Source organism: Rhinolophus sinicus, chromosome 3 (genome assembly GCF_057876585.1).
Source record: "Rhinolophus sinicus isolate RSI-liver-muscle chromosome 3, RSI-T2T, whole genome shotgun sequence".
Taxonomy (NCBI): Eukaryota; Metazoa; Chordata; class Mammalia; order Chiroptera; family Rhinolophidae; genus Rhinolophus; species Rhinolophus sinicus.
This window is the reverse complement of record NC_142503.1, coordinates 47,965,921-47,991,756: the sequence shown is the minus strand read 5'-3', so window position 1 is coordinate 47,991,756 and position 25,836 is coordinate 47,965,921. Positions and strand designations below refer to the sequence as shown.

The following is a 25,836-nucleotide window of genomic DNA, read 5'->3' as shown; positions in this document are numbered from 1 at the left end:
GGCAGAGTAAATTGAAGGCGTTCCAGCCAGGAAGATTAGTACTGACAGGGATAAAAGGCATGGTCTTAAATCCTGGTTGTGACTTTTTGAGTAGTGTTTTATATGTCTAATATTATGTGTGAGATTTTAATAGTGGACAGTGATAGACATAAAGCCTTAAAGTGAACTGGTTGCATATATGTTATCTTTAAATATCATATGCTAAGTTTTTTTCTTCTATACCTATTATTATTATAATAGAAGTCAATAAGAAATTATGATTCTTTATGTGGTTGCTACTCTTATATTTTATTTTCCAAGAATAGATCTGCTACATAAATCAAGATATACTTAAGTTTACTTCCCCCCCCAAATATGCAATATTTATACAATTAAGGTTAAACAAAGAATGGATGGGTATATTTGGAACATAATGCATATCAGAGAGAAATATATACCTTCTTGTAATGAACTTTTTAGTATTTTTATTTGATAGCATCAGACCATCAGTGCCATTCTACAAGATATAGAAGAAAAACAAGAAAATTTATTGGAGTTTGAAATAAGAACCCCTGAAGATGCAGGTAAATATGGGCTTCTACTCAAGTTTCATTATTTCAGGCATCCGAAGTCATTGCTATCTGATCTTCTTAAGGTACATGTTTATTTTAAAGCTCACAGTGGCTGAAAAAGTGGTCTCTTTTTTAATGAGAGTAAAGTGCCAGGAATGATCATTACTAGCCAGTGATGCAAACTGGTAGTTGGTATAATTGTTGATGAAGATACTTGTTGACTGAAGTGCAGCATGAGTAATTTGAGAGACACTCAGAACCATAATCAGAGACAAGACACTACTGGTGATATATTTAGATAGAAATATGACAAAAAGCATAAGATAGTGATTAGAGAAAAGCTTATATTACTTTTTGTCTCCTCAGCTTCACCCAGCTATGGCAACCCTTAAAAACAGATTAGAAAAGGACGGTATAGTGGGAAGGACAGCTATAACAGGAGGACAGCAAATCCTCACACCGTCCATGTGAGCAGATAGGTCTTACTGAATAGGTGTCTTCCTGTTTACAAAACACTAGTGGTTCAAAATAGTAAATTAAACTGATCTCTGACCTAATAGTCTTTATTTCTCAAAACTTCAGTGAATATTTGCAAACATTTGATAGCTTACAGCTATGTTTTCTTGAGAGCTATCTCTCAGTTAACTGACTTTTTACTTTATTACCATGTTTTTAGAACAATACATCGAAAAGATGTTAGAGATAAAAGAGGTTATGGATAATGTGCTTGCCAAACAGAAGGCAGAAAGGGATGATCTGGCTAAAAAATACAGGTGAGTGAAAAAAATAAGACTACTTTAAAGTTTTTGGAATTTATTTATTTTTAGCTGCAATAGTAAGGCCTAGAATTTCTTAAGAATACAAATGCTGCTTAGAACCAAAAAAAATGACTTTATGAGGTCATCTAATCTGTTACCTCCATGGAGAATTGTACTTCCCAGAAAGATATTTTTCTTCTTTATTACTTGAAATATTCAGAAAACAACATTTTAGTACCTTAAAAAGTTGTCTACAGCCAAGAATTTTATGAAAGGCTTTCTGGTCATGAATCCTAAAACTAAATTTTGTCCCTAGTAGACTCAAATTTTTTACATTAAAAAATTTTCTTTTTGCTGTCACAGATGTCCTTCTTAGCAGTTTAATCGTGTATATTTTGTGGTTTTGTGTACTTCTAAATTCTCAGGGTTCTTAAGGAATGTTATCCAGATTATATTGTTTATATACCTTTTTGCATCCTTTTTTGAGAAAGATGTTTTATACACACACACACACACACACACACACACATACACATATGTTTTTCTTGTTTGGGCATTACTTTTATTAGTTTTTCATAGATTTAGGTACATATGCACACTATTGTTTTTTTTTCTTGTGATGAGAACTTTTAAGATCTTTTAGCAGCTTTCAAATATGCAATACAGTATTGTTAATTGTAGTCCCCGTGCTCTGCATTATGTCCCCACATCTTATTTATTTTATAGCTGATATGTTTGTACCTTTTGACCACCTTCATCCATATCGCCCACCTCCCACCTCTGGCAACTACCAAACTGTTCTCTATCTGTGAGTTCGGTATATATACATATGTATGTGTATTTTTTTTTAGATTCCACTCATAAGTGAGATCATAGGGTATTTGTCTTTCTCTGTCTGACTTTTTTCACTTAGCATAATGCTCTCAAGGTCCATCCATGTTGCCACAAATGGCAGGATTTTCTTCTTTTTATGGCTGAATAATATTACATTGTGTGTGTGTGTGTGTGACATTTTCTTTATCCATTCATCCATTGATGGCCACTTAGGATATTTCCATGTCTTGGCTATTGTGAATAATGCTGCAGTGAACATGTAGATACCTTTTCAACTCTATTCTTTATTCACATGTAACCTTTCTAATTTTTTAATATTCTTGTCTTATAGTCATTGGAGATCTATTGCATACTCATTTTTTTCTGAACTTATTTAAAAATCAGTTTATTTTTATTTATAAATCTATCTTTTATCCCCATTTTGTTTTTCTCTCTAGAGAATAAATGTCTCAAATTCCTTTCTATCTCCTATTTTTCTAACAGTGTAAAGCAAGAGAGCTTGTAGGACCTACAGATGGGTAATTGACTACATGATATTTCGAGGGGACTTTGGAGAAGACTAGCTTCAATTTTCCTTTATGTCTTATGATTAACAAAATACCTAAAATTTTGGAAAGTTCCTAATCAGTTAGGGTTTCAAGTGTAAATCTTTATTAATATTGCTATAAGACTTTAAAACCTTGTAAACTAAAGAGCATTTTTATTTTCTGTCTGGACTGTTTCAGTTTAAATGTGATACTGTCAATTTCTTTTTTCTTTTCTCTCTATTTAGCTTCTTGCATTTTATGCTACCAGTTGTTTGTTAATCTGATTTCTTCTTGCTGTTTCTTCCATTGCATGTACTATTTGCTTTAGTACAGGTCTACTTGGAGTTCAGTACCAACAACTCTAAACTGTGATATCTCTATTATTACTTTCCTTAAAACAACTGCTTTTCACGGGTGGTCCCTAACAGTCCCTGATACCATTTCAAGGAGTCCTTGAAGCCAGAACTATTTTTTATAATAATACTAAGGTGTTATTTGCCCTTTTTGCTCTCATTCTGTCATGATTGTACAGTGGAGTTTTCTTGAGGCCACATGATGTGTGATGTCATCACTCTGATAGCTAATGGAACGTGTGCTTGGGTATGCTTGTGTTTTAAAAATTTCTCAGTTTTATTTTCTAAAACAATAAATATTGATCGATAAAACCCATATAAACAACAGCTCAATAATTTTTAACATTATAAAAAAGTCCTGAGAACAAAAAGCTTGAGAACCACTAGAAATAAGTTTCCAGTACCCTGAAGGTCACTGTGGTATAAGCAAAAGACAGAGGTGTGGATGAGTCATTTCTTCCCACTCAGTCCTTCAGCCCCTGAGAGATTTGGTTTGGGGGAGTACACAGTATAATGCTTGTCTGGGTAGTCCCTCTGGACTTGAAAATGCCTCAGTACAAGTTCAAAGTACAATTACTGTAATTATTTGATGAGCTGACATTTCTCAGATCTAGCTCATATAATTATTCACAAAACGGTCTCACTCCTCAATAGCTAAGGGAGCTTGAGGGAGGAACTTACTCCCAAATTTTACTTCCTAATACACCTTACCACTATAAACAGGTAAGCAAACTTCAAACTTAAAGAATGGTATTCCCCCTGGTCCACCAATTTCTACCTTCCAACTGAAGGACTAGTAGGTATCTAGATAGAAAACCCAAGTTTTGTTCCTCTTTTAGGGTTGACTCACAACTAATAAAGATATGAGTATACATGTGGATAACCAGACTATCACCCCTTGAAAAGGCAAACTCACTTACTTTAAGAGTCAGTTTCCTCTCAAATAAAATGCATTACAAAGGCAGACTCTTGAGCTGATCAAATTTAAATTCAGACAAAGTATCTTTAAAATATAAATGACTGCTAAAAAAAAAGTTTTCTACTGTGTTTGCATTTTTTGTCCTTTTTCTTCCTCTAGGGTGTCTGTAGAGTCGTTTAAGCATGGTGTCCTGAGAGAACAACTGGCTAACTTGGCCACAAGACAGAAGAGCCTTTTAGTTGCGGCAAAAAAGCAGAAAAAAATAAGCCAGAAAATTCAAAACTATAAGAATGTTACATCTTTGTCTGGTCTTAGTTTGAGGAATCTGCCATCCAGGTCACAGATCTCTACTGAAAAGGACAGCCAAGAGTTTACCAGACTGGAAAAATCAGTGCAGCCCCCATCAGGTTCTGTTAGCATTGTTTGTGAAAGCATACAGGAAACACAGTTGTCTCTGGAAACATGGAACAACAGCCAAACTACCATCACTTGTCTAAATTCAGAGACAGTGAGAAGGGAAGAATTTTCTGGAAATGAGCTGAATTCTAAACAAAATGTCAATGACTGTAACTTAGATGGGTCATCAAAATCCAGACCTTCAGATGGCACTAAGATGATTAAATTACCACCCCAGCCTGTTGCTTTTATCGCTGAAGCAGAATATTCACAAAAAGCAAATGAACTTACAGAAACTACAACCAGAGGGCATGAATCCTATAGTCCTTCAGGACTAACTGGCACAAATATTTCAGAAACCACAAGTGTACTTGCCCAAAATGATGTCCATCTATCAGCTGTTATTTGTGGTCAGGCTGTTTCCAGTTATGATCCAAAAAGAGGAAACAGGAAAACAGCTTCCCAGCAACCAACTAGGGGTGCATCAGAAACCCTGATACAGCAAGGGATTAATGACTTAGGCAGTGATACTGGGCATCAGATGAAACCATATCTTAAAAAATCAGCTTTTGCTGCTCCACACGCAAATAACAGTCAGAGTACCTCCTCCTCTGGGTCTGGCCGTCAACATACTACAAAAAAGTGTTTAAATTACAGCACAGCTTCTAAAAAGAAATGCATGCAGATAAAGGATCTGATAGCACTAGGAAGAATTAACCCAGGAAATAATATTTTGGAATTCAAAACACAGGTATCCTATTTTTTTCTCTCTAAAATCATGTAGATTTTATAAATAAGTGAATAAATGTTGCTGTTACCTAGTGTAGGCATTTAGCTCAGAATAGGGTTTGGCAGGGCTTCTTGAATGGAAGGGCAACCATTGTATTCTTAGCAAGAGAAATTGTGCTTCTAGAATTGCCCTATACATTTTAGTCACAAGCACCTTTGGGCTCTCAGACAAGAATTAGTCAATTATATCGCACCAGGAAGGATTTAAGAGCAACATAAAAATACTAAGTTGGAGCTGCCATTGGTTCCAAAGTTTTGGGAAGTACTAGTGTACTGTTAAAGCTTCCCCTAATGGGATAAGTATAAATTCATCTTATATAGAATCTTAATTTGTTTTTAGAAACAAAAAGTGACTTGGAGTTTGGGTAAATCTGACTCAATTAAAACAATATCTCATATGCATAAAGGTAGAGAAGGGGGGAAAAAGGTTCTGCCAGAAATGCCAACAAAAGCTCCTGCTCTCCCCTTTCCCCCATTCCCTTTTTGAAAGAGGAGTTCAGAGTGGCAAAGATTACAGTCCCGGAATGCTTCCTTGCTTATGGACCAATTCAGTAGCTATCAGTCCAGGCTAACTGGAACTTAATTTGAATGACCCTGTTTCCAACCCTTCCATTTCTGGATAATAAGGCTTTTCCTAGTTAGTAAGCTTTACTTATAAGTTACGAGCAAAAATAAATAAATTTTAAAGCTCCAAACTGTAAAGACTGAATTAGTAGCTTGATCTCAGATCCTTTGATGTTCCTGTTTGCTTGCCTGTCAACCAGTTTATTTCTAAGTAATACCCACCTCATGTTCGCCAAAGCAACTCAAATTTTATTTAGTAAATAAGTTACATTACCTCATTTTTAAAGAAGAAAACTTTTTAGGGCCTTCATTTAAGTCCGCATATAGGCAGAAGTTATAGTGTATCAGTTAACAGTTCAAAGAGATAGTCTGAGAATAACAATTCTGAACCATGGCATGGAAAGACCCGGGATTTTAAAAGTGTTTCCAAATGATTCTTATATACCATGTTTCCCTGAAAATAAGACCTAGCCTGACCATCAGCTCTAATGCATCTTTTGGAACAAAAATTAATATAGGACCCGGTCTTATATTATCTTTTGGAACAAAAAACAATATAAGACCCGGTCTTTATTTTACTTATTTTACTATAGTAAGATAAGACCGGGTCTTATATTGGTTTTTGTTCCAAAAGACACATTAGAGCTGATAGTCCAGCTAGGTCTTATTTTCAGGGAAACACGGTAGTCAGCTTTCAGAATCACTAACTTACCTGATATTTGAGTTTTTTTGTTATCTAGCCTGTGTTTGAAGCTAGATTATCTAAACTATCTAGCTTCTAAGATAGATTATTCAGTCTCATCTTTTAAGAATTTCTGGGGCACTTCCTTCATGATATGCCTGACAACTAAAATTCCTTAATGTATTTCTTTAAGATTTTTATTAAAATATAGCTAACATACAATATTATATTAGTTTCAGGGGTACACTATAGTTATTCAACATTTATATACCTAAAAAAGTGATCACCATGGTAAGTCCAGCAACCATCTGACACCATACTATGCCATCACAATATTGTTGACTATATTCCCTATGCTGTATATTACATCCCCATGACTTATTTGTTTTATACCTGGAAATTTGAACCTCTTATTCCCCTTCACCTTTCCCCTCCTTTAAAAAGTTTTTCAATTATAGTTGACATGCAATATTAGTTTATATTAATTTCAGGTGTACAGCATACTGGTTAGACATTTATATAATTTAAGAAGTGATTCCCGACTAGTCTAGTACCCATCTGGCGCTATACATAGTTATTACCATATTATTGACTATGTTTCCTATGCTTTACTTTGTATCCCCGTGACTATTTTGTAACTACCAATTTATACTTCTTAATCCCTTCACCTTTTTCTCCCTAGCCCCCACCCCCCTCCCATTTATCACCCCAACAAATCTAGTACCCATCTGACACCTTACATAGTTGTTACAATATTATTGACTATATTTCTTATGCTTTACCCTACATCCTCATGACTACATTGTAACAAGCAATTTGTATTTCTTAATCCCTTCCCCTTTTCACCTATTCCCCAACCCCCTCCCATCTGGCAACCATCAAAATATTCTCTGTAACTATGAGTTTGTTTTTGTTTTATTTTGTTCTTTAGATTCCACATGTAAGTGAAATCACGTTGCATCTGTCTTTCTCTGTCTGACACTCCACTCAGCACAATACCCTCCAGGTCCATCCATGCCGCTGCAGATGTCAAGAACACATTCCCTTCCCCAGCTGAACAATATTCCATTGTATATATGTACCACCTACTCTATCCATTCATCCACAGACAGACACCCGGGCTGTCTCCACATTTGGCCATTGTAAACAATGCTACAATGAGCATATGGATGCATATGTCCCCGCAAAGTAGCATATAGAGGTATTTTTTTTGCCCCCAGATAAATAAGCAGAAGTGGGATTACTGGGTCTTTCTTTGTCTCTTGTTATAGCCTTTGTTTTAAAGTCCATTTTGTCTGGTATTGCTACCCCAGCTTTTTTGGTTTGTTTGTTTGCATTTTCATGAAATATCTTTTTCTCATCCCTTTACTTTCCCATCCCTTTACTTTCACTTTCAATCTAAAGTGAATCTCCTGTAGGCAGCATATGTAAGGATCTTGTTTTCTTATGCATTCAGCCCCCCTATCTTGATTGGAGCATTTAATCCATTTACATTGAAAATAATTGTTGATAGATATGTAATTATTGCCATTTTGTTGTTCATATCTTTATCTTTTTTTGTTTTTTCATCTTAAAGAAAAAGGAATCTCTAAGATTCCTTGTAATACTGCTTTGGTAGTGATGAACTCCTTTGAACTTTTCCTTGTCTGGGAAGCTCTTTAACTGTCCTTCTATTCTAAATGATAGCTTTGCTGGGTAAAGTAATCTTGGTTGTACATCCTTGCTTTTTGTAACTTTAAATATTTCCTGTCAATCCCTTCTGGCCTGCAAAGTTTCTGTTGAGAAATCAGCCAACAGTCTTATGGGAGCTCCCTTGTAGGTAACTAACTGTTTTTCCCTTGCTGCTTTTAAGATTCTTTCTTTGTTTTTAACCTCTGGCATTTTAATTATGATGTGTCTTGGTGTGGACCTGTTTGGCTTCATCTGGTTTGGGACTCTCTGTGCTTCTTGGGCTTGTATGTATATTTCTTTTGCCAGGTTAGGGAAGTTTTCTGTCATCATTTCTTCAAATAGGTTTTCAATTTCTTGCTCTCTCTCTTCTCCCTCTGGTACCCCTATAATGTGAATGTTGGTATGCTTGATGTTGTCCCAGAGGTCCCTTAAACTGTTCTCATTTTTTTGGATTCTTTTTTGTTTTGCTGCTCCAGTTGGGTGTTTTCTGCTACCCTATCTTCTAAATCGCTGATTTGATCCTCTGCTTCATATAATCTGTTGATTCCCTCTGATGTATTCTTCATTTTAGTTATTATATTCTTTATTTCTGACTGGTTCTTTTTTATATTTTCTATCTCATTTTTTATGTTTCTTATCTCTTTGTTGAAGTTCTCCCTGAGATCACTGAGCATCCTTATAAGCAGTGTTTTGAACTCTCATCTGGTAGATTTCCTGTCTCCATTTTGTGTAGTTCTTTTTCTGGAGCTTTGTTCTGTTCTTTCATTTAGGACTTTTTTTTGTCTTCCTATTTTGGCTGCGTCCTTGTGTTTGTTTCTATGTATTAGGTAGGGCTGCTATGTCTTCCCGTCTTAGTAGAGTGGCCTTATGCAGTAGGTGTCCTGTGGGGTCCAGTGCCTGACTCTTCCTGGTCACCTCAGCTGGGTGCTCCAGGTGTGATACTTGTGTGGGTTTTGTGTCCCCTCCTGTTGTAGTTGAGTCTTGGTTGCTGTTTGCACTTCAGTGGGAAGGATTGACCCTCAGGCTGATTGGTTGTGAGGACTGTCTGTCACTACAGTGGAGGAGCTGTTGTGCAGGGGCTGACCCTACAGAGCAGGATTCACTTTAACAGGGCTCTGGTGCCTGCCCTGTCTTCCCTTTGGGTGTGTTGTCCTTGGATGTGGCTGGGTGATGCTCCAGCTGGGTCTGAAGCTGGCTGATAAGTGTGCCAGTCCCCAGGGCTGCCTGGCATGAGCCACAAAGCAATCCACAGATGGCCATTGCCCGCACTGGACGTGCTGGTGCCTTGAGAGACCAAGCCATGAACCGAAGCTGGCTATCACTAGTACGAGCCTTGGGTTTGCTCAGCCAAAGGTATGGGACACGCTGAAGCCAGATGCTGCTTGTTTGGGTTTTGTGAGCCTTTGAGAGATTTTAGGAAAGTCCGCAGCATGAGCCAAGATAGGCCATTTATATGGAAAAGCCCCTGGCAGCAGCTTGTGTGAACCCAAAAGTGGGGTGGGGCAGGCAGTCAGCAAGGCAGAGCAAACTGTTAGCCAAGTTGATGGAGACTCAGACGTGGCAGCCACCTGCATCTGCACATCGGGAGTGGGAGGCTCAACAAAGAAACAAAGGCTTCTGTCAGCTCCTCTGTCAGGGAGAAAGCTACCCCTCCAGCTCTAGCCCTTAAGCCAAACAATTCGGTTCCTCTCCATTTGTCCCTGGTGCCTTTCAAGCTGCTGTCCCTGTGCTGGAGCTCAGAGTGAATGAGTCCATCAGTGAGTAGGTCTGTGTGTAGGCTCTTTAAGAGGAGCTACCGGAACTGCATCTGCCCTCATCTCACTCAGCCACACCTTCTCTGATTTTCATAGCCAGAAGTTGTAGGGACTTCTCTCCCTGGCACTGAAACCCTGAGCTAGGGAGCCTGAGGAACCCCTCACTCCTCTGTGGGGGGACCTCTGCAGCTGAGAGATCCCTCCTGATTTTTAATGGTCCTATGCTGATGTGGGACCAGCCTGTTTCATATCTCCACTCCTCCTACCAGTCTCAAGGTGGCTTCTTTTATATGTCCTGAGTTGTAGGGCTTTGTTTCAGCTAGACTTCATGCGATTGTCAATGATAGTTTTTCTATAGGTTAGTTGTAATTTTGATGTGGTTGTAAAATGAAGTAAGCACAGCATTTACCTACTCCACTGTCTTGACTGGTTGGTAACTCATATTTTGACAGTTGAAGATACTTCTCTGGAGCAGCTATAACAACATTTTTGTACAAATTTCATATTTTAGCTATTTTTTCTTTAACAGCTTTATTGAGATATAATTAACATACAATACACTATATACATTTAAAGTACAGTTTAACAAGTTTTGATATATGTATACACCTGTGAAACCACAAACAAAATAATGAACATATCCATCACCCCTCACAATTTCTCTGTGTCCTTTTTACACCTCCTTCGTGCCTTTCCTTCCCATGCCACTCTCCAGACAATTACTGGCTGCTTTCTGTCCATATATGTTAATTTGCATTTCCAATACTATATAGGTGGAATTATACCATACGTATTTATTTTTGTCTGGCTTCCTTCTCTGAGCATAATTATTTGAGATTCATCCTTGTTGTAACATGTATCAGTAATTTATTTAATTAGTTTCAGGTGTGCAAAACCACTTACTGACTAGACATTTATATACCTAGCAAAGTAATAACCCCAATAAGTCTACTACCCATCTGACACTGTACATAATTACTGGAATATTATTGACTATATTTCCTATGCTGTACTATATATCCCCATGACTATTTTTTCTTAATTATAGTTGACATTCAATATTATTTTATATTAGTTTCAGGTGTGCAGCATACTGATTAGACATGTATATAATTTATGAAGTGATCCCCCTGATAAGTCTAATACCTATTTAACACTATACATAGTTGTTACAATATTGTTGACTGTATTCCCCATACTGTATTTTTTTAATTGCTGACTAGTCCATTGTATGTATATACTACAGTTTATCAGTTCATCTGTGATAGACATTTAGGTCATTTCCAGTTGTTGGCTATTACAAATAAAGCTACTATGAATATTGATATACACAAATTTTGGTATGACATAGGCTTTCATTTTTCTTGGGTAAATACTTAGCAGTAGAGTGGCTGGATTGTATATGGTAAGTATATATTTAACTTTTTAAGAAACTACCAAAGTTGTAACATTTTACATCCCCACCAGCTGTGTATGAGAATTATAGTTCCTCCACATCCTTCCTTATCAAACACTTAGTGTGATCAGTCTTTCAGTTTTAGTCATGCTAACATGTAGTATAGATGCATGTATTATGTAATATATACATTCATATAGTAGTTTATCATTGTGGTTTTAATTTGCATTTGATAATGATTAATTATGTTGAGCATCTTTTCATATGCTGTTTGCCTCCATATTTATTCTTTGGTGAAGTGTCTGTTCAAATCTTTTGTCCATTTTTTTATTGGTTGCTTGTTTTCTTATTATTGAGTTTTGAGAATTTTTTAAAAAATGTATTTTGGATATAAGTCCTTAATCAAACATATACTTTGCAAATATTTTCTTCCAGTCTGTGGCTTGCCTTTTTATTCTCTCAACATTGCCTTATAAAGAACCAATGTTTTAAATTTTGATGTAGTCCAGTTTATCAATTTGTGGGTGGTTTTTTTTTTATTGATTGTGTTCTTAGTATCATATCTAAGAATTATTTGTCTAACCCAGGATCACAAAGATTTACTGTTTTCTCCAAGTATTTTTATAGTTTTAGGTTTACATTTAGAATATGATCCATTTTTTAATTAATTTTTATACATGATACAAAGCAGAATCCACATTTATATTTTTGAATTTGGATATTCAGTTGTTCCAGCATCATGTGTTGAAAAAAGTACCCTCTATTGAATTGCCTCTGCACCTTTGTAGAAAATCAGTTGACCATATATGTGTCTATTTACGGACTCCCTATTCTGTGTCAGTATTATCCTTTCATCAGTACTATCTTTTCTAGCAATACTACCTTGTCTGTCTGTTCATCAATACTCTCTTAATTATTGTCTCTGTATAAGTCTTGAAGTAATGTCAGTCTTCCAATTATGTTTTCCTTTTTTAAAAGTGTTTTAGTTATTCTAGGTCATTCGCAATCCCTTATAATCTTAGAATGAATTTGTCAATTTAAAAAAAAGGGGGACCGCTGTTATTTTTATTGATATTGGGTTGAATCTATAGATTAATTTGGGGAGAAATGACATCTTAGCAATACTGAGTTGTCTAACCCATGAACATGGTATAGCTTTCCATTTATTTAGGCCTTCTTTGATTTTTCTTAGCAATGTGGGAGTCAGTAACATGTCTTTCACATCTTTTATCAGCTTTATCCCTAAGTGTTTCATATTTTTTACAGTATTATATATAATATTGTTTTTTAAATGTCAATTTTTAGTTATTTGTTGTTAATATGTAGAAATATAATTGATTTTTATATGTTGAGATTTTATCCTATAACCCTGCTAAACTGACTTATAAAGTTTTAGAGATTCCATTGGGTTTTCTATATAGATGATCATGAATAAAGAGAGTTTTACTTTTTTCTTTCCCTTATGAAAATTATTCCTTTTGTTGACAGACTGCACTGGCTAAAATCTCCAGTACAATGTTAAAATAAAATGGTGATATCAGACTTCTATTTTTTTTTCCTAAGACTACTTTTCTTAGGGAGAAAAAATTCAGTCTTTCACTGTTAAGTATGGTGTTAGTTGGAGGTTTTCTTCAGAGATGCTCTTCACCAGGCTGAGGAATTTTTCTCCTCTTCCTAGTTTCTTGAGCGTCTTTATCATGAAAGGGTATTAGATTTTTGTCAAATGCTTTTTCTGCATCAATGAGATGATCATATGGTTTTTGTTTTTTATTCTTTTGATGTGGTGTATAACATTAATTAATTTGGGGATGTGAAACCAAACTTGCATTCCTTTGAAAGTAGATAAATTCCACTTGGTCATGTTATATAATCTTTTCATGTGTTGCTGGATTCAGTTTTCTAGTATTTTGTTAAGGATTTTTACACCCATACTTACTAAAGATATTGGTTTGTAGTTTTATTGTGTTGTCTTTGTCTGCTTTGGGTATAGACTAGGTGAATACTAGTCTCATAGAATGAGTTAAAAAGTGTTTCTTACTCTTCTATTTTTTTTTTTTTTTTGGAGGAGTTTGTGAATTGGTATTAAGTCTTCTTTAAATATTTGGTAGTAATAAGCAATGAAGCCATCTGTACCTGGCCTTTTTCTTTGTTGGTCGTTTTAAGATTATCTATTTCTTCTTGAATCAGTTTTGATAGTTTGCATCTTTCCAGTAATTTATCCATTTCATCTAATTTATCTAATTTATTGGCATACAGTTATTCATAGTTTCTCTTTTAATCCTTTTTATTTCTGTAAGGTCAGTAGTAATGTCCCCATTTTCATTTCTGATTTTACTAATTTCAATCTTCTCACTTGCTTTTTTTGTCAATCTTATTACGTTTTTCAAAGAACCAACTTTTGATTTTGTTGATTTTCTCTATTGTTTTTTCCATTGTCTCTTTTATTTATTTCCACTCTAATATTTATTATTTCCTGTCTTCTGCTTGCTTTGTGTTTAGTTTGCTCTTCTTTTTTCCAGTGTCTTCAGTGTATGGTGAGGTTATTGATTTGAGATCTTTCTTCTGTTTTAATATAGGCATTTATAGCTATAAATTTTCCTCTAACCCACTGCTTTTGCTGTATTCCATAAGATTCATTCTGTTGTGTCTTTACTTTCATTCATCTCAGTATTGACTTGCTTTCTAATTTGCCTTTTGATTACTTGTTTAACCCATTGGTTATTGAGGAATGTGTTGTTTGAGTTCCACATAATTGTGAGTCTCCCATTTTTTTTCTGTTATTAATTTCTAATTTCATTCCATTGCAGTTAGAGAACATACTGTGTATTATTTCAGTTCTTTTAAATTTTTTGAGATTTATTTTGTGGCTTCACCAGCATATGGCCTATTCTGGAGAATGTTCCATGTACACTTGAGAAGAATATATATTCTCCTGTTGTTGTGAGAAATTTTTCTATAGATGCCTGTTAGTTCTAGTTGGTTTATAGTGGTGCTTAAGTTTTCTCATTCCTCATTGATCTCCTGTCTGTTTGGACTATATATTATTGAAGTGGAGTATTGAAGTCTCTGATTTTTATTGTTGAATTGTCTATTTCACACTTTATTTCTGTTTTTATTGGATCCCAGATCTTGTGAAATTTACCTTTTTATATGCTGTATAGTTTTATATTCTTATACATATTTTGGAGAATTATTATAGGATACAGTTAAGTTACTTGGAAACAAGTTGATCCTTTTGGGTCTTGCTTTTAAGATTTGTTGAGCAGGATTTAGAGTAGTGTTCAGTGTATGGCTAATTATTTCCCACTACCGACTGAGACGAGATTCTTCTGTGTATTATACCGGTGCCCCATAAGTTTTGAGGTTTTTCTAGTTTTGCTGTTGGGAACAGGTACTATTTCTGACCTTTGAGAATACCAGGTGCTATTAACGTCTAATCCTGGCAAGTGGTTCTTTTCCCATCTGTGGGTAATTTCCTCACATACATGGCCAATCACAACTCAACTGAATATTTAAAGAGGACCCTCTGAAGATCTTCAGAGTTCTCTGTCATTGTATTTCTCTCTTCTTCAGTGCTATGTCCTGCAAACTCTAGCTCTCTTGCCTCCCTAAACTCTACTCTGCTCAACTCAGGGAGTCCATCGGCTTTCCCTGGATTCCCTCTCCTGCACCATGACCTGGAAACTCTCTGAAGGCAGTGACGTAGGACAGTTGTAGGGCTTACCTCATTAATTTCTTACTTCCCAGGGATCACTACTTTGTTGCCTGATGTTTGGTATCTTACAAACCATTGTTTCATATATTTTCTCTGTTTTTTGGTTGTGTCAAATGTTAAGGTAAAGCTGGTCCCTGTTACTTCATCATGGCCAGAAGCAGAAATTAACATATTTCATCTGTTTTTTTAATACTAATTTTTATTTTATTTTTCACTTCAGGAGACTACCCACAAAGCCAGTGTCTTACTGAATGGAAAAATTAAGGTAGAAAATGGTCAGATTTATCAAAATCCAGTCACTTGGCTCAAGGATCTTCTAGGAGGCAACAGTTATGTGACCTGGAATTATGCTTGGAGTAAGGTGGGTCATTCTTAAATTTATCTTGAACTTCATATTCAAATGGAAAGATACCTTTTTTAATGATAAAACTACTTAAAAAAAAAAAAAGAAATCTGAAAGTTCTCTAAGCCAGTTTTTGTCCCCAGATGTTGCTTCTGAATATGCTACATGCTTTCTTCCCCAGCTCCTCATAACCAGAATCCCCTGGGACAAGCTTGCACAGCTGCGGAGCCCCTCTTTCACTGCTCCTTACATAGTCTCAGAAATGGGAACGCCCTCAGTTTTTCTGACCCTAAGCGATTTCCGGTCTTTGTGACTCCACATAGAAAATTTGGGACGACTGGTGTATTCATAATTTAGTTAACATGTTATCAGTATTCTAACAAAATCTTCCCCTAAACATAGAGGGAATGAGCAAGGGGCCTAAGACTCAGAGAAGTTATTGGTGCACCTTTATGTTTGAACATAGCCTTGTCTGTGAATTGCTAGCCCCCCTAAAAGAAATATTTCTTTTCATTCAGACTTCCCAGACTTAGTATCCTCCTTCTCAGTTCTGTTCTGACTTACAAGTGCAATTTAACCACCAGATGGAAGACTATTAATGACTGGTACCCTTGAGGTCCAGTGATCAGCCACCTCCAGGTGTGTGTAGCACCATTTCAGGGACAGTCTTGCAATGATTCATTCAGAAAGGTGAATAAGTGGACATCCACCATTACTCTTTCATGGAATCGCAGATGCCTGCAGCCTCCACCAGCCATTACAGTGAGCCTGAATGCACCTCCTCCTGAAGGCACAGTTTCCTCTCTCCTTTTTCGTCCCAGTCGGCTCTGCCCACCCTCCTCCTAACTCCTGCTCTTGGTCTGTGTTCCTAAACTCTGCATATGGTCTCCTAGACCTTTGTGGTCAGTGCTGCCAGAAGTGTGTTTCAGTTCCTTTACTTACATCAACACATTTTGGATTTTCTCTGCTTAATAGTCTCTCTGTCTTTTTTCTTTCTCTAAAGTTTTGTTTGTTTTTTCCTATCCCCTGGAATCACCCACCCATCTGCTTTCAGTTCACCCTGCCCAGTCCTTTCCATGGATTCATAAATCATATTTGCATGTTAGTAATTAACATTTAACCCATGGAAATTCCTTTTTTATTACAAAGTTTCTTAAATTTGTGATAGATTATATCGTTTTGCTGAAATGGAATCTATGTCCACAGCATGAATAGGGTACTGGTTGCTATAGCTTAGCTTCTTTTGACCTTGACCCTCCTCTGCTGTAGTGTGCCTAGTGATGACACAGGTCTCTCACTCTTTTTCCCTACTGCAGCTGTTGCATTTCCTGCTTTTGAATAGCTGGCCTGACGTCATTTGGCCCTTACTCAGTACCTATGCCATATTTACATACCACATTGTTTCTGGTCTCTTCTCATCAGCCATGTCAATTAGAGTTACATTGTTTAGCACCTATGTGATAGTGAAGCCAAATGCAAAATGAGGGCAGTTCTTGGATATAAGATATTCATACAGATTACCGGAGCAGGACTAGATTTTTTTTTTCTAATTACCCTAAAAACAGAAACTTTAAAATTACTATAGGCCATGCATGTACTTCTAGTAAATGCTCCAGGCTGAGAAATACAATGCCAGTGAGTTTCTTTACAATGTTTAAAAGTTTCTTTTAAAATTTACTACAGAAACTACCTCTACCTCCTCTTGTCTTTCTTTGGGTAACTCCTGAATTCAGTCACTTCATCATGAAAGGAGCTTTTGTACATTGGTAAATGTGAAAGTTTCTACTGACTAGTTCTAAGAATGTCAGTGAGGCTGTGTGGCTAGGAGTGGTTGGTTGTCAGGCAAGAAATGCCAGAAAACTAGATCTCGTCCTGCATCAGACAGGATGACGGAACCACTAGATACAGAGATGACTCATACTTCCTACCCAAGCAGCTGGGCCTTGCCAAGGGAATTCTGATGCTTCCTCCCACTGGGCGACACTGTTCTCACTGCCACAGCCTCCTAGCCGTTAGGCCTTATCCTGATGTGGCAGAGTGATCTCTGGATAGGAGACAGGACACCAAGCTTGTTCCTGATTCCACCCTTGATAAATTATATGACGAGGGCAATGGTTTTCAATCCTTGCTACATAGTTGAATCACTTTGCAGAGCCTTTAAAAACCACCAATGCCTAGTGGACCCCTGCTTCATAGGTTCTGATCTAATAGTCTGGCTTGGAGACTAGGTGGTAATACTTTTAAAAAGCTTTCCAGGCGATTCTAATGTGCAGCCTGGAGTGAGAATCACTCACTGATCTAGATCAAGTCATTTAACCTTTCTGAACCTGTTTTCTTATGTATAAAATAGTGCTAAATGGTCCTCCAAAAGCCTACCAACTTGGAAATTCTACGACTTGCATAGCACTATGTGGTTTATGAAGGATAAAAACTCCATGAGGTTGGAAGGTCAACTATAATCTCTCTTTATGGAAGTGAAAACAGAGTTGCAGGAGGTTAAGTGCCCTGATTAGCCTCAAGGCCAGTAAGTGGCAGGATGAGGCCTAGAACCTGATCTTCTGATTCCTTATACACTTATTTTCTACATTTACAACAATAACACAAGGGAGGCCCATGTCCTTTCATTGGACATAGTTTGCCCTGAACTCAAAAGAGCACACAGAATCAGCCAGCTACCCTTACGAATTTATGTCAAGCTTTATTCTTGTGCAGCAAAAATTGCCCACTTCCTCAAGAAAATGCGTTTCTGTGACACAATTGCAGTATGAAAATCATAAGAATGGCAATGACAGTTCATTTTTGTGACTGCCCAGGACTGTGTTTATGCAGATGAAAAGTAGACTGCCATTTTGGTCAGTGATTCAAGGAGCACTGACAGATCTCGTGCAAACATACTTCCTATCCAGATGCCTCCCTGTCTGAATTCCTGCCCTTATAAATTCATTCCTTTGGATGTAGTATTGACTTTTCTCTATGGTCCCCCCCTCATCCTACACACTTTCTAAAAAAATTTCTCCCACCATTTTGATTAGGAATACCAAGATACGGAAAAGTTGAGGTAGGAATATAGAAACTGATAGAAATTGCTGATCTGGACAGATAGCTTCATTCAGTCAATTCATTACACTCTCAATGTGTCTTAACTTAATCTCCTGTGAGCTCAGCTTCTACTCAAGAGGAGATGGTTAGAGATGTGGGTGCTTCTAAAATACAAATATTCAGGAGGTATGAATTCTAAAGACAATGTGAAAGGCCTACCGCCCTTCTCTGGCCTATAACTGCATAGAGTGTCTGAGGGAAGCAGGTGGAGAAGGGGAGGTTCTAGGATGGTTTTTGGGAGGACGTGGTGAATAGCACTCAGAAACCCTTCATCATGTCCAGAGGATCAGCTCTTCCAAGGCAGTTAGTACACTTCGTTACTACTTCCTGTCTTGTCTTCTGAATTCCTTGAGAAACATTTTAATTTTCTTAGCTAAAATGTGTTTTTATGTTATAGTGAATTTAAAAGAAAATCTACAGTTTTCTTATTTTTTTTGCCGTTTCCCTCTGCCGAATAAAAACAAAACAACAAATTATCCTTTCCTCTTTTTTCCTCTTGGGATAGTGAAAATTTATTGACTTGCTTCTTAAAACTTGAAATGGAATTAAAACAGTCATCTGAGCATCTATGAACAGATTCCCATTAGTCAGTACCAACAAATGGTTTTTCTGAAGCCATACGAAAAATGGACTGGCACTTTCAAATAAAATGGAGTCCCAGCAGGGAAACAAATTCTTGGACACCTCTTTAATATCCAAAGACAGGTTATGTTTTGTATTTTTTCTTGATATTTTTTCTCGATGCATATTAGTACCTAAGGTATGAAGAAACATTTGTTACTGAATTTAATGACATTTGATATACTGCACTTTATTTCTTCAGAGACCTAACCAAGACAAAGTTAATTGATAATTTCTCTTGGCTCATTCACTACATTTCCAGAATAGTGGCCGGCTGAGTCATCCATCCACCCAAACACGCACACACACACATCCCCACACCCCACTTCTTCCCTAAGTATGATATTAGGGAATCATTATAGACTGATTTCTGAGGAATAATGGGTTTCTGCTGTAAGAGCTTAGGATGAAGCACTTCTGCGGTTCTACCTTTTAGAAAAGCAAGAACACAACCACCTACAGATATCCTCACAGAACACTCCTTACCCTAAGCTATGACTCTCTTACTTGTCCTCATCTGGAGAAGGTGTCATCCCATCAACTGCCCTTCATCAGAATGGGTTTTGGATGGGGAAATTGCTGAGGTTGCTGGAGGCCATGGAGTCCAAGCCCTAAGAACTTGTGTGGAGCTCTTCCCACATGCCTCTGTCGGAGCAGGCGTATGAGCTAGATCTGCATCTAATGAGATTTCGTCCAGGCACATACGAGGACTGTTTGCCCTTACACTTTAGCCAGCTGGAGCACAGGCACTATTATGAAATGGACAGTTCCAGAAGTGACCTGCGTAGTGCTGATTCATTTAGAGATCTATTCATTACTATCCTTGCTCAATAAATCACTCCTACCTTGTGGAAAATTGATTTTTAACTCTGGATTTTCTTAAAGCTGTGTTCTTTGTGTGTCTGGATTACCCCAGTGGTATGTTTAAGATCTCTAAGGATACTAAGGTACAATTTTACCACTTTATATTACCCTGTATATACTGACTGATAAAAATGTACTTTAAGTCTGAGATACAAGTGAAAACATACTGAGCCCACACATTGATGAGCACACAAGGTGTAGTGTATATTTTCAGAGCATAACATGAACAAAATCCATTGTTTCTAATTGTTATTTGTTTGGAGAACTGACGGATGGCATTTGGGGCCTTGCCTCTCTTTTCATGGCAAGTGAAGAGGTCTGTTTCATTTCCATTCCAGGCTTTGTTGGGCCATGAGATTGAGCCCAAAGGGTACCTAACCCTTCCAAATCCCCTAGGCCTTCCTCACTCTTTTCAATAACAAGCATTTATTGACTACTCAGGCAGTATGCCAAATGCTTTCATACGTTACCTATTTTAATCTCACAACAACTTAACAAGCTGGAGGTACTTTTTTGCCAAATGCACAAACTAAGACTCAGAGAATTTAAGAATCTTACTTAGGAGCTGGGACTTCAGAGGTTTTTTGTTTTGTTTTGTTTTCAGTTTTATCAGGCACTGTGTGAAGTACCAGTGTATAAAAATGAACATGGCACAGACCCTGTCTTCAAGAAGCTTACAGTTTAATGGAAATAGATACATTAACACATGATTTCATTTACATGTGATAAGTGCCTTGACAGAAATAGAAGCACGGAAGTTATGGGAGCCCAGCGGAGGGGGTCATTACTTGAGCTTAAAGATTGTAGGAAGGCATCCTGGAGGAAGGGATGTTCGACTTGAGACTTGATGGCTTACTACAGTGCACCTGGCTTCTGGGGACATGTTATCAGACTGCCCGACAACTAAGCATGGAGAACCCAAAGGCATTCAGGCCCAGAACATTTCTGGTGGGTGTTTGCCAGTCTGCCTCAGCCCAGCCCATTCATGTGTAGATTATTTCTGGGCTCTAAGTTTTTGGGCTGATAAACAATAGTTAAGTTCACAAACAAACCAAACCCAAAAACATGGATGTGTAGACCCAAAATGTTACTAATCGAATCAGTTAAGTATCTTGAGTTTTTGAAAAGTACCATTACCCTTATGGCTTTATTTTATTAATGCAACATTTTAAGAAATTATAAAGTAGCAAGTGCTGGATTAATGGTTGCTGAATAAGTGAATGGATGAGAGAATTAATGATATATAACAGGAGTCAACAAATTTTTTCTGTAAAGAGCCAGGTAATAAATACTTCAGTCTTAATGGGTATATGGTCTCTGTTGCAACTACTCAATCCTGTTGTAGCACAAAAGCAGCCATAGATGTTGAGTAAATGAATGGGTATCACTGTGTCCCAATAAAACTTTATTTACAAAAAAAGGTGGCAGCCAGCTTAGGCTGTGGGCTATAGTTTGCCAATATATAATATATAACAATCAATACTTTACCAAAGTTACATTTTGCTCTTTATAAAATGTATGATTTTTAAATTCTGTGCTTACTTATGTGCAGGTAACATATCTGGGGAAGGAGCTTTTAAAGTATGTTTCTGAAGAAGCGCCCACACCTCCAGAACCCAACGTGGCCCCGCAGCAACCTCCGCCTTGTCTTCCAGGTATGTGTAAACTGACACCCATTTCTTAGTTACGGGAAAAATACACCTAAACCTACTGGGAAAGTGCTCCCCCACCTTTTTTTTTTTTTTTTTTGGTCTTTTTCATTCGGGTGAAATGTACATAGCATTCAAATAACCATTTTAAAGTGAACACATCAGTGGCATTCAGTACATTCACAATTTTGTACCACCACCATCTCTATGTAATTCCAAAGTACTTCCATCACCCTGAAAAGAAACCCCATACCCACTCAGCAGTTACTCCCCATTCTCTACCGTACCCACAGTCTCTGGGAACTACCGCTCTGCCTTCTGTCTGTATGGATTTGCCTATTCTGAATATATTATATAAATGGAATCATGCAGTATATAACCTTTTGTGTCTGGCATCTTTCTCTCAGCATAATGCTTTCAAGGATCATCCACATTGTAATATCTGTCAGTATTTCATTCCTTTTTATGGCTGAATAATACTCCTTGTGTGTGTGTGTGTGTGTGTGTGTGTATACCACAATTTGTTTATTCGTTCTTTGATGAACATTTGGGTTGTTTCTACTTTTTGGCTATTAGAAATAATGCTGCTATGAACACATGTATACATATATTTGTTTGGGTACCTGTTTTCAATTATTTTGGGTATATACCTAGCAGTGGAATTGCTGTATCGTGTAGTAGTTATATGTTTAACTTTTTGAGGAACAAACTGTTTTCCACAGTAACTGAACTATTTCATGTTCCCACCAGCAATGTTTAAGGGTTCCAGTTTCTCCATACCCCCCAACACTTACTATTTGTTTGTTTGTTTGTTTGTTTGTTTGTTTACAGCACTCCATTTTTAACCACATTTAATTCTAGGAGAATTTAAGAAATGACACCTTCCCTCACAATTTCTTTCTCTGGATATATGCTGTATTTACTTTGGATAGATTTTTTTTTTTAAGCGTCATATAAAAGGGAAAAAATGGTATTTTTTTCATTCCTCCAGGCATGATTTGGTTTTCCATATTTTCTAAAAGCATATTAAAATTAATGTGCTTATTGGTGTAAACAAATGTGCTTTATCTGATGAAATAAACCTTAGCCTGGGAAAACTGAAGAGAATGTAGTCTTCACCAGTTAGCAGCAGATTTTGAAATGATGTTGGAAGGGGCAGCACACATTTTTGAAAAACAGACATAATTAATGTTATATTATGCTTCTCTGCTGTAGCGCCCCCTCTCTTTTTTCTCCAGTGTCTGTCTCGGACTAGTTGGGGATGACATAGAGAGGAGATACAAAACAACCACAGCAACAACAACAACAACAATAACAATAGTAATAATAATAATAATAACTGTGATCACCAGAGTCAAGAACCAAGCAGGGATTATTATCACCAGCCCTAACCAGGCACTCCAGGGTTTTTCCCTTCCTGACAACAAACCCCAATAATTCAAAGTCCTTTTCTCTCCTAACTTGATAGCTAATCCACCCTAACCTCTTGGGGCCCTTCTTTGTCTCCAAAACTGACTTCAGAATAGGAGGCATTTTAACAGCCTCAAATGTGCTTTTTATCTTTTGAGGAAACAGATCTGGTAAAACTATTATAGAGAAGTTACAGGGCTTAAGAAACTGAAAGGAGTTTTTGTAGTAATTCATGGTCTACCTAATTGAATCTTGGAGTAGGGTCCAGGAACCTGACTTTTTCAAAGTGATTCTTACGCAGACAGCCTGGCTATAGACTTTGAATGTCTACTAGTACTTGATTTCTTATGCAGATAGTAATTCGAAAACTCTTGATATCTTCAGCCCTTCACTTTGATTCCAAAGCACACCCCCTCTAGTGCCCACACATTCTCTCTCTCTCTCTCTCTCTCTCTCTCTCTCTCTCTCTCTCTCTCTCTCTCTCACACACACACACTCTTACTTGAAGAAAAGTCAAGCAAACTGTTTCTCCTCCTAGATGCTAACCTCAAGAGTCAAAGCAGAAAGATAAGTTCTTCCTTATATCACAAGGGCTACCTGCTCCTCAGATTTTTCTAGTTCTAGGCAAGCATTACCAACCCCAGCCTTCCTCAGAGGGCTCACAATTCCCCTGCTAAGTGAGCACAAAATAAAAAATGGGTTCTGAATAGCTACTTCTGTTGTCTGCAGAGATAAACAGTTTCCTGTGACTAATTTTTTTCTAGAAATCCTAATTTTCTTTTCCTTCAGATATTTAAAAAACTATCAAGGTAATTTTGAGAAATATGGAGGTGTCAGTATGCCAACTAGCTTCTTGCCGCCTTAATCTGGGAGTAGGAATCCCAGTTCCCCGCTGGCGTTCTCTGGGCTGCTGTTGGAGTTCTGTTTGAGCCTTCTTGATCTAGGGTTCTTTTGTATCTGGTTTAGTGGTACCTGACAGAAACCCGAAGACCTGGCAAGTTAGAAAAAAAAAAAAGTGTACACTAACCCTATTACAAGCAAAGCGTTCAGGACAGAATCTTTCTCCCTCTTTTGCATATCAGAATGTGGTCATGGGAGCCATGGCTCTGAAGGAAAAATAAGCCCTGTGGATTTTATCAGCCTACATCAGATCATGAACAGAATCTGTTCTCTTGAACTCTTGTTGATCACACACTTCAGACTAGTGGGGTTTTTTTGGCATAAGGGGAACTAAAAAGAGCTATTTACATTCCCCATAACTACAATTCCCCATGCATTCTGGTTTGACCAGGGCAGTCCCTAATCCAGCAAAATTATTAGTAGCACTCTCTTTCATTTTCAGACGTGCCTTGTTTAGATTACCCAGTACAGCAATCAAGCAAATAGGTGTTGGAAAAATGAAATTTGGACAAGGTTTAAAAAAGGAGAGAAACTTCAATTTCATTTACTTTTATAAGTGTATAGATTCTAACATACTATATTGTTCAAATAGATGGTCAAATCTTATACATATCACTCTACAGTATAAATAATTGCTGGTTACCTAGTTTTAATCCCCTGATAGACTGAGAAGATCTTTGAGTTTAGAGGGACTTTGATGGGGTCTTCTATTTCTCAATGCCTGGCACACAGTAGCTTCACTGAACAATGTTTATTGAATGAATGAATGAATGAATGAGTGAGTGAATGAATGAATGACTATGATCCAAAGGACTGCTATTTTAAAACTGGATTTACTTGCGATTGACTATCTTTTTTTTTTAATTTTTATTGGGGAATATTGGGAAACAGTGTGTTTCTGCAGGGCCCATCAGCTCCAAGTCGTCCTTCAGTCTAGTTGTGGAGGGTGCAGCTCACTGACCCATGTGGGAATCAAACCGGCAACCCTATTGTTCAGAGCTCATGCTCTAACCAACTGAGCTATGCGGCTGCCCAATGATTGGCTGTCTTAATACCCTGTTTCCCCAAAAATAAGACCTAGCTAGACAATTGGCTCTAATGGGTCTTTTGGAGCAAAAATTAATATAAGATCCAGTATTATATTTATTATATTATGTTATGTGATGTGATGTGATGTGATGTGATGTGATGTGATGTGATGTGATGTTATGTTATGCTATGTTATATTATACCCGGTCTTATAGTAAAATAAGACCAGGTCTTACATTAATTTTTGCTCCAAAACATGCATTAGAGCTGATTATCCGGCTAGGTCTTATTTTCGGGGAAACACGGTAGGTGAACATGACTAGATCTCACAGGCTATAATGGAATTTGTGGTGAAGAATTCAACAAACGGTAAATGGGATTTTGATTAGTTAATATTATCTTATTTATCTGAATTTTCTGCATCTAAATGTGAAATATGTGTGATGGCCCTTCACATTATCTCAACCAGAAATTTTAAGAGAACTATCTCACCCTTCCCTCTTTCTCCCCCTCTTTATGAGAAATCATAAAGAAATATGTCTAGCTTTGATAACCAACATTTCCTAAACTTCTTTAATAAGATTATATATATTGACATTTTGTGGGACAAATAGCAGCAACCTTAATATTCACTTTATTTCTACATATCATTTTGGATATACAGTATCAAGAAAGTCCTGAGTCATGAAGATGTGATAAAAGGTTTTAATCTTGTCATTTAAAACTTTCTTCAATGAATCAGAGATGATGGAAGAGCTTTATTCTGAGTTCCACACAAAAACTAGTTAAATTGGTAACTCAAGTCAATCTATTGATGGACTTGAGTGTTAAAATGTAGTATATTAACAAATTTGAGGGTATATGTTGTTTCTAACCCAGGATTTTCAATACATAAACACAAGACTTTAAAAATGAAATTCTGTTGATGAAATCTCTGAAGCACCAATCTCTAACGTCTTTTTTAAGCTTTAAAATGGAGTGAGTTTATGGTACATTTTCCTTTGAAATTTCG

At 37.0% G+C, this 25,836-nt stretch overlaps 1 protein-coding gene across 1 annotated transcript in view; it reads left to right on the top strand.

Annotated features, from left to right (window-relative positions):
- ANKRD31 (ankyrin repeat domain 31) overlaps positions 1–25,836 on the top strand; it is a 126,378-nt gene that overhangs the window by 93,634 nt on the left and 6,908 nt on the right. Inside the window, exons 20-24 of the mRNA XM_074329204.2 lie at positions 476–563; positions 1,228–1,324; positions 4,102–5,089; positions 15,130–15,270; positions 21,389–21,491. Coding sequence (XP_074185305.2) covers positions 476–563; positions 1,228–1,324; positions 4,102–5,089; positions 15,130–15,270; positions 21,389–21,491 — 1,417 coding nt within the window. The remainder of the gene's footprint in view (positions 1–475; positions 564–1,227; positions 1,325–4,101; positions 5,090–15,129; positions 15,271–21,388; positions 21,492–25,836) is intronic.